Source organism: Dermochelys coriacea, chromosome 7, assembly GCF_009764565.3.
Source record: "Dermochelys coriacea isolate rDerCor1 chromosome 7, rDerCor1.pri.v4, whole genome shotgun sequence".
In the NCBI taxonomy this organism is placed as follows: Eukaryota; Metazoa; Chordata; order Testudines; family Dermochelyidae; genus Dermochelys; species Dermochelys coriacea.
In genome coordinates this window covers 20,087,063-20,097,117 of record NC_050074.1, presented here as the reverse complement: position 1 = coordinate 20,097,117, position 10,055 = coordinate 20,087,063, and the positions used below count along the sequence as shown (strand labels likewise).

At 40.5% G+C, this 10,055-nt stretch overlaps 1 protein-coding gene across 1 annotated transcript in view; it reads left to right on the top strand.

Moving 5' to 3' along the window:
- Window positions 1–5,567: 5,567 nt before the first annotated feature.
- Window positions 5,568–10,055, top strand: part of C7H3orf20 (chromosome 7 C3orf20 homolog) — a 47,173-nt gene continuing 42,685 nt past the window's right edge. The window contains exons 1-4 of the mRNA XM_043519664.1: window positions 5,568–6,029; window positions 6,905–7,015; window positions 7,691–7,813; window positions 8,780–8,882. Coding sequence (XP_043375599.1) covers window positions 5,591–6,029; window positions 6,905–7,015; window positions 7,691–7,813; window positions 8,780–8,882 — 776 coding nt within the window. The 5' untranslated portion in view covers window positions 5,568–5,590. The remainder of the gene's footprint in view (window positions 6,030–6,904; window positions 7,016–7,690; window positions 7,814–8,779; window positions 8,883–10,055) is intronic.

Genomic DNA, 10,055 nt, shown 5'->3' with positions numbered 1-10,055 from the left:
ATTGATAGTATTTATAAGGTTAAGTGACAGTGGCAAAGTGATAAGCATGGCAGCAAACACTGCAGTGGGCATGGAGACAGTCAATGTTTTATTCTTGTAATAGTGCTTTTCATCCTAGAGTCTGAGAGTGCTTTGCAAAGGTTGGTAAATAAGAGTATCCCCATTTTACCAATAGAGTCAGGAGTGCCAAAATAACTTTGGTTTCATATTTCTGTTAGAGATTTAGTGCGTGTAAAAGGTGCTGCAGATTGAAAAGTTTAATCCACCCAGTGTGTACAGCTCAGCTAACAGTGCAAACTTCTATGCCTTCCTCTCTGATGTTTCAACCCTGACCTGGACCCATTTTTAAGGGTCGAGAGGGGATGTCCATCCCCATATCCCTTTCATCCTCTGAGTTTCTCCCAGTGTGAATGAATTTGAAGCAGCAAACTAGAAGCAAACAGTTTTGATAATTTTGTTTGAGCCATCCAATCACCTCTCTCCTTCCTGCAAAACAAAAACACATAACCATGGATTTCTTTTTAAAGAACTCAAAACAATTAGCCAGTTTACACTGAAGGAAAATGTTCTAAATCTGGCCACTTTTACTGACAGTCAAATTTTTTAACTTTTTTTTTTAATAGTGATAAGGTGACACAACAAAAATGGATGTTTTTCAGCTCTGATCTCTCTGGTTTATGTGTCAAAGTAAATGCCCACCAGATGGCAGCCTAGTACTTACTTGCTAGTAACAACTCACTGCAATTGTTTTCATCCATGTAGACAATTTATGTACCATTCCCTTCCCAGTAGCATTGAGGAATTACCTGTATGCATCTCCAGTACATTGACAGACTATTATAGAACCCATAACAACTATCCCAAATGCTATACTGAACAATGTATAGCTCAGGATCTCTGGGCTAGTACGCAGCCCTCTTTACATTTAGGCAACTGCATTCAAGAACGACACTTGCAGATGGAACCCAGAGTTGAACGTGGAACGGGCAGGGCAGTCTCAATGGAGTGTCAGTAGTTGTGGAATTTGCACACATCATGCTGAGGTTAAATCTTGCAAACTTTAGGAACTAATGCATGTTTGAACTCGTTTAGCAAATAGCTCAGCTCTACGATGTCCCCAGCACTGTGCCCCTGGAATAAATAACCTAGATTCCTCTTATAAATAAACAGCTTCAGTGTATGAGGGAGGGGAGAATGGTTTGCTAGCCTAGAAATGTTGACATATCATTTAAAGAATGCAGTACTTGTGGCACCTTAGAGACTAACAAATTTATTAGAGCATAAGCTTTCGTGAGCTACAGCTCACTTCATCGGATGCATTTAAAGAATGTAATGGTAGCTAGAATGTATGGCAATGGAATCTGTTGAAAAACACAATTGGCTTTCGATCAGAGATTCAAGAGTCAAAGTCCTTCACAAATATTAACTAAACACCTTCAGGAGGTAGGGAAGTAAATATTACCATCTCCATTTTGTGAGAAGGGAAATTGAGACCAGTTATGTGACATGTTCAAGGCCACAAAGAACCACCAGCAGAGGAGGATAAGGACCTGGGAGTTCCTGATTCCCAGTCCTACGTTCTGACCACTAAGCCACACTAAAACTGTACTATATAATTCTGAGGCTCTTTTCCCCTAATTTACTGCTTGTCAATTTACCAATCGAGATATGGGGAGAACTCTTCTCCCCTCGCAGAATCAATCTAAGCCTAAGTCCATTGTGCACATTCTTAAATTTTAGGCCAGAGTAGTTTTGATGTGTAGGTGAGCAATGCTCTGTACCAAGTGGTTTATGCTGTAGGGTTCTGACCAATTGTGACATGTAAATGTTCAAGTTTTAGAATGTAGAACTTGGAACAAGTAGCCTGTTCTGTTCTCTTTGGCAACTAATATAGCTTATAATAGCAACATTCATGTTTGGATTACCTTTTAGTGGGTTGGGGTTTTTTAATCAAGAGTAGGCTGAATTTAAAGCTGTGGGTTTGATACATCTTAAATGATAGAGGTAAGAAATTCAAGATATTTTACTGCAAAAAGTTCTAATCTACTGTTGGTTTCCATTTTGAAGCTGTGTTTTGTCATTACTTACTGAAAAATAAAATCTCTGGTGTTCATTAACTAGATGCTAAATTGTACTTAGTATTTGTACTAGACTTGTTCTGATCAAAACCACATCCGGAGTACCAAATAAAACCGGTTAGGAAAACCAACAGTTGGTTGCAGCTAAGTGAGCAAATCACCCAGGCTGGAAAAGCGTTATAGCCTGGTTAAAACACAAGACACAATTAGAGCTAATAAACATGATGTTTAGAGGCCCAATGCAGATTTCTTTGCCTGAATGTCTTGAATAATTTGGTATTGGACTTGTGCATGTGAGCTCACTAGTGGATTTTTCTGCACATATATCACAATCTGACCATAAATATCTTGTGCAATTAGGAATAAAGGGTGGGTTTTTAAAGGTGCCAGGCACCCAACTCTTGCTAAATTTTAGTGGGATTTAGGTACCTAACTCCCTTGGGTGTCTATAAAAATCCTAGCCTAAAGGTATAAGATGATCCCACATACAGATATGGCAGTTAGAAAGTAGCAAAATACCTTGTGTGTTGGACATTTAACATTCTTTTAAAGTGGAAAAGTAGACATGACTGCTGTAATAGACGTGCAGCAGTATGTCATCTAGTCCATTCGTCTTCCACTGTAGGAGTGTCTCCGCCAGCCCAGATTTCAGTACTTTGTCCAATTCAGCTTTAAATGACCCAAGCAATTTGGCTCATTAGGGTGTTAATCATGGACTCCTACTCAAATTCCAGCAGGAGACAGCCTTCATAGTTTAAACACCACACTAGCATTTATTTATTGTCCTAAGCTGGTGTGCAGTGTTGCTATACACTTTTACACTGCCTTTGGATTCCACACCAGAAGTGGCTGCATTTCTGCAATGGGTGAAGCAATTCCTGCATGCAAGTTTTTATCTTTCTGGGTAATATGTTTGCATTACTTTCCTCCTAGGATCTCAACACTCTGCAAATATTTTCAAATCAAGATTCGCATCACTGTTCTGAAGTAGGGGAGTTTTGCTGTCCCCACTTTACAGATGAAGTGAAATTATAGCACACTATGTCTATCGTTCAAGGTCACAACGCATCTGTGGCGGAGCAGAGACTTGAACTCAGGTCTCTTGTCTCCCAGGGCTGCGTTATTTGGAGTAGAAACAGATTTAATTGGATCTGAGCAGACTCCTGCAAAACAGCAGCCAGGATGTTTTAAATTTTGGGCTCAACTTGAATAACAAATTGTTCGTTATTGTTTCCTTTGAACTCTATTCACATCTGTTCCTGTTCTATGTTCCTATTTTGCCTCCCATTTTAATCACTGACATTAAGCTTTCCACCATCCCCATTCCACTCAGACTTCCTGTTTTCTGGACCTTTCTGATTCTTGGATATATGTGACTTGGGAACTGTAACGTCCTGGGTTTGGTTCTGAAAATGTGCCTAAAAAGCTAGACTTGGAATAAAGTAGAATAATTGAAGGCAAAGGGTACTGATTTCCCATCTTATATAGTAAAAATGGCAGAACAGAAATTAAAATGAATGTAAAAATTCATCAGGAGTCAATTTGCCGATGTCTGGATTAGCTAGCCCTTAGCCAGCCACAGAAATTTGAACTTTCATAAAAATCAGACCGACACTTCATTAGTTCCAGCTGAAAGTTTACTTTGTAATTAAGAAAATTTGCTTCCTTTTCCTAATTAACCTAAATGTAATTGATCTTCCACACTGAGGCACCTGCAACTATATTTAGAATAAAAGTAACCACTACCACTCTGGAAAGTTTAAAATATCTTTAGTTGCATGATGGTAGTCTGGTCTAGACAGGAGACCAGACTTGTGCTCCGCCACTAACTCACTCAATGGCTTGATTTGTGGCAAGATGTACTTTGCAATAGCCACCTTTATAAATTCACTAATTAATTAATGGGAAAGTGCAAGGTGATGGTGACCTTATAATCAGTTGCATTTTAGTCTCTTGAAACCCAGTCTTCGCCCTGGACTCTGCTATCAAAGTGGTAAGGTAGGCATGTTCAAGCTGAAGAGATGTGCTCACCCTTGCTTCTTAATGGCCTAAAGTCTTTATCATCTCCTCCTCCTCTTCTGTTATTCTTAGTTTCCTTGCCCACTTCTGTATCTGTAATTCACTCTCCAGGACCCATACCATTCTCAGCATCTCTGCTGGGGCTGCCAACAAGAGTACTATCTGTGGGAGCTGATTCTGTGAGGTGCATAGCTGTGCAGCAGGAACTCCAGCAGCCATCTTACTTCCTATACCACCAAAAGCTGTCAGAAGTATAACTTTGAAAAACAGGCCTAAAAATAAATAAATGATATTCAATGCATCAGATAGTTTAGCACCCAATTGTGCACCCAATATTTCAAATGCCAGTACTATGACTACACACAAGTATTTGTGTATGCAATTAGCTAATTAAATATACTTGTGCGTGAAACAGCTATATGTTGGTATAGCAACTGTCTATGCAAATTAGGGATACAGCTTTGCATGCATTTTGTACCTACAGTTGCATACCTCAACTTTATGAAATTCAAACCCTATTTTTCAATTAATCCAAATATGCACACACAGATCAGGCATCAAATACATAATACTGGCCAAACATATACTCAATTAAGAGAACCTGGTGTAGCCTCATGTATACAGAACAGGGGTTGTCAAAATCATCTGTAGAAGTGGTCTGTATGTTTATGACAAGTATTGCAGTTTGAAAGCCTCTGAGACTTGGTACCACAAGTGATACGTATTTAGAGAATGGTTTTTATATCTCATATACACTTAAATGCCCTTTGCTGTCTCAGCTGCATATGATATTTCCATTCACTTTGTCTTTCCGCTGAGACATTGCACTAGATTCTGTTCTCATTAATACTAATGTAAGTCAAACTGATTTATCTAAGATACTTGTAGCATGCAAAACATTAATTTTTAGATGCCAAATCCAGAGTAGCTCCAGTGTATGAGGATTTGGCCCACTGTCCATAAATTTGAATAAATTAATTTTAAAAAGTCAAAATGAGACAAGTACATAGCAATTATAGATATCTTTTATTATCTTTCACCTTTCTACCCTTTGTTCTCTCCCATGCTTTACCCCATCCCTCATTTTGATGTTTCCAGCTTAAATTGTAAACTCATGCACACCAAGGCATGCTTGAAACAACAAGAAAACGGTCTGAAATTCCTGTGTGGTATTGCTGTGTGCTGTTAAACAACTGCCACTTTCCAACAGAGGTGGCTTCATTTCAATACTGGGGGGGAGTGATCCATTTGTACATCAGTTTAGTTAGTTTGCAAAGCTAATCCATTTTGCAGTCCACCCGGATCAATTAACACCTTAGACTGTAAACTATTATTATTATTATTCAAATGTAATCATTACTAGCACTTTTTACTATTATTCCAGTGGAACATATTCCTTTTGGTCACCTTGTCTGCAGTATAGGCCTATGATGGAAGATAGATTTTGTTTCATCATCTGTTTTCCCATAGATCACATCAAGTGAAATAGCTACATGGGTGATATGAGTGCCAAAAGGAGTGATGCCAAGTTGTATGAAAAGTTTAAAGTGGCAGCACCGGAAATGCTGGCCCAAATCATCCAGCTGCTTGCATTGTGCCATAAAATGAACATCCATGTGCCACGAGGGGTCAAGAACCTCTTCGAGTTCACATGGGAGGAGCTAACAGTAACGACAGAAAGGAAAGCCATCACTGGAGAATACTGTCCTCTGGTCTATTTAGTCCCCACCATGGAATCATCTTTCTCTAGCACGACCTACAAGAGCCGTAACGGGAGGAAATCTATCCCCAAAGGCACAATGTCAGAGCCCAGCTACCTGTCTCCTTCAGCAGAAAATCAACAAATATTCCTCAAGTTCCAGCAAAGGTCAGTCCACCTGCTGAGTGAACTCCTCAAGCTGAAGATGAAGGTGATGATTGATTCTGTTACTGGTAAGGACACCTCAGTAATGTAATTACTTAAGTTTGCTTTCGCTTCATCGACAGAACACAGGAGTCACCGCAATGGAACCTGCCCCTAGCCTGGGAAACTGTGCTAGAATCTTCATGGTAACCCCTTGCTCCCATTAACCATGTTGAAATATGATTGTAGCAAGTGTGCCTGTGACTCTAGCATGGAGAGGCCCTTAGATAGTCATTCAACCCAGTTATCTCTACATCTGTTCAATGCCTTTGAGCAGATATGGCAATTCAGGTAACTTTCTACATAGTTGTCAGTCACAGAGTTTAAGGCCATATGGGACCCACAGATCATCTAATCTGACCTCCTGCACATCAGACCACTACCCACACCTAGTTACTCTTGCACTGAGTCCAATCACCTGGATTAGACTGAAGTCTTGCAGCCCTCTGGAGAGTAAACTATTGTGTGCCACAGGGAGGGAGCTAGGTGCATCAATGCCTGAGGCCCCTGCAATCGCAAAGAACCGATGTGGTGAGTGTGCCCAGATGAGCCTAGTAAGCAACCCCCCATCCAGCATGCTAGAGGAAGGTGAAACCCCCACTCTCCAAGGTCCCTGCCAATCTGACCTGGGGGAAACTTCATTCCCACTCCCTAAAATGGTGATCCCAAGCATGTGAGCAAGATCCAACAGCTAAGCATCTGAGAGAGACCATTCTCTGTACTGCCTCAGTTAAACTGATCTGATATGTCAAACTTTTCAAATCACACCATCAGCTCTAGAGGAGACAGCATATTAACACTTCTATGCACTTGTTATCTTAGGGAGAAACTGATTTATTGATAGAAGATGTCATTAACAGGGAGAGACCTCTAATTTTTTTCTACATGATTTTTTTCCCCTCAGGATGTAGTTCCGATGAGGTTACCAGAAAGTTTTTGGATGCAGGTCAGCTGCTATGTCCCAAGAACCAGGAGGAGGCTGCTGAATTAATGGCACAAGCACACAAAAAAAGAGGTAGGGGTAGAAAACAGTATCCATGTTTTTGAAGGCTGTGATACAGTTGTATCCTTCTTATGGGAAATAAAATAAATAAGCTTAATAGTTTGCCTGTATAAGTGGGCCTTTTCTTACAAGGATCTCAAAAGGCCTTTACACATGCTAATGAATTCTCACACTACTCCATGAAGGTATCCATTTTACAGAGAAGGGGGACTGAGGCACTGAGATATTACCTGACAGAAAATTAATGGCAGAGCTAGGGAAAGAACCCAGGATTCCTCAGTTCTAGCGCTCTCCTCTGTCCACAATAAATAGATTTCCCACCTCTTTAGTACTCTTCACTGTACTAAATTCATTATTATTAAGGGTTCCAAATAAGTGTGGGACCCTACTGTACTAAGTTGTTAACAAAGAAGAGCTCAGATGAGGCAAAGAGAGATTGAGTGACTTGCCCAAGGTCATGCAAAAGGCTATGAAAAGTGGGGAATTGAGCCCAGATCTCCTGAGTCCCAGTCCAGTGCTTTAACCCCAGGAACATCTTTCCTTTCTTCCTCCGGCCTCAGGTTTATAAACCAGGCTGACAAGTCTTGTGACACAACTGAGGCATCTGTCTTTATTTCCATAGCTATTTTCATTTGAAAGTTCTTGGTTGGTTTTAATTTCTAAACCCCAGTTTCTGCTTAATCCCAGTGTCAGCAAGCACCTGCAAGCCCGTCCCTATTTCCTCCACCATCCAACTAATACACCAAGTCTCTGTGTCCTGCCTCACCTTCTCACTTGCTTCAAAGGAAAACAAACTACCAAAGGCCCCAGGTAAGTGTGATTCCTAGGGAACGCCTCACCCTCACCGTGAATAGCGAGTGCTTTACCCTCAGCCAAAAGAAAGGCCTATATAGGAGTTTGTGATAGGCAGGGTGGGGGATCCCTCATCTGCATTATTAATATCAGCGTCACTACCAACTACAGTCTACACAGGCAAATATACCAGCAAATGATGGGAGATGCTATACAGCCTGGGTGAAGTTTTAACTGAACTATCTTAGTGTAGTAACGGGAGCCATATATGTACCTAAGTGCCTTACAATCTTTTTTAACATATTTATTTACCCACCCAATGCCCCTGTGAGATAGGTCAGTGCTATTCTCTCCATTTTGCAGATGGAGAAGTAAGGCACAGAAAGGCTAAGTGACTTGTCCAAGCTCATACAGGAGATCTCCTGATTTCCCGGCTAGCATCCTAACTCCTGGATCACCTTTTCTCCCTCCTCCCCCAACAAGCAATCTTCAAGATCTGTTTATTCAAATGAATGTAGACCTATGTTTCATTTTGGTATTCTGCTTTTTTCCCTTCAAGGCTCCTTCCCGAAATCCCTTCTAGTGTTCTCATGTGTGCGTTACACATACTGACTTCTGCTTTATTCCATTACAGTTACAACTGTTCAGAAATTTCCTGATGAAAAAGGAAAGAATATTTTAATGAAAAATATCCCCATTTTTCAGATGGTTTTAAAATTACAGTGGTTTGTAGATGTGATGGAGCAGGGTCTGAAAAGGGTACTATGGCCATTCAGAGACAAGCTACTGCTTCTTCTTATTTTTAGGGGGGAAATTAATATATCTTTCAGACAGGTACAACTTGTCCATGGTGAAAAGGGGGTTAATGTAATCTCAGCTCCCCCATCCCTTTGCACAGATAAGATTCTCAGAGCAAGGGCAATAAGAGGGACTGTTTAGGAGACTGGCTGCTTTTAGTCTGTGCCTCAACATTTACTTTTGCAGGTTCCTCTAAATTCAAACCTATGCAGGAAGTAATAAATGTTGACCATCAGCATGACCCGTGCCCTGAAGCCAGGCAGAAGCTCAGAGAAATGTGCCAACATATGTAAGTATCTCCAATGGTCAAGGCTAAAACCTAAGGCATGGGTGGGAAAAAGACTAAGTGGTGGGATAGGAACATAGAAAAGTCCATGCCAGATCAGATTTATGGTCAGTCTTGTTCAATATCATGTCTCCAGCAGTGGCCAGCAATAGATTTTTGATCGGAAGACAACCCCATAAGGAACAATTAGGGAATAATCTACCCACAAAAGTTTCTTCCTAATTCCTCTCAGTTAGTGGCTGGTTTACACTGAAGCATGAGGGCTCATATCTCTAAAACTGTTTTTGTCTGATAGGTTTCTCTTGTCTGATTAACTTCATGTTTCAAGGAAATATGCATTTTAAAGAGTTGTGTTTGTTTATCTGGCATAGAAACAAATACTCTGAGCACATCTGTATTGGCCATGGAGCTATAGGCCCTCCTTCCCAGGTAGCTGACTTGAATTGAAAGACTAGAATGCCCGCAAGGTTCTCTGGAAGATAACTTTTCACAACAATTTATAATAGATAGATAGATATAAATAGTGCCTGTCATCCTGAGAGACCCCAAAGTGCTTTAAAGACCACAGAGATTTCAGCCATCTCTGGAGTAGAACGTAATATCCAATCTGCGTCTCACAACAGTGTCAGAGGAGGGGAAGCAAAAGGTTAGGTTTTTAAATTGAAACTGCAGGGGGAATTTATGATGACACAATCTGTAATTACCCAAATTGGAATTTAGTGAGGATGCTATGGTTAAGGCTCCTATTTGTGAGAAATGTTCTCTTTTGATCTTTCCTGACCACAAGAAGATAGTTGTTTTTAGGTCCTATTAGGATGTAAAGAGGAGGAAATGATCAGTATTAGTAAATGAAAGGGGATGAACTCAGTAGGGGAATAGAATATCTTCAAGATGTATAGAGTATTACATCACGGGGGGGGAGTTAAAAAGAAAATAAAAACTATAGCAAATAAAGTGCTATAAAAAGAAGAAGGAATGGGTGGTTCAGAGAATTGCTAGTAAGGAATGAACTTTTCACGCCTATATTGATAGGCTGGTAGTTGTTACCATTGGATGGCTAGTTGGTGACCAGTCTCTCATCTGGTTCCCATTGGCTAGCTATCCACATGACAGAAAATTGGTACTGAAGGATGCCCTTTGTGGTAGTCCCAATAGAGAGGCCAAGAACTGACTGAA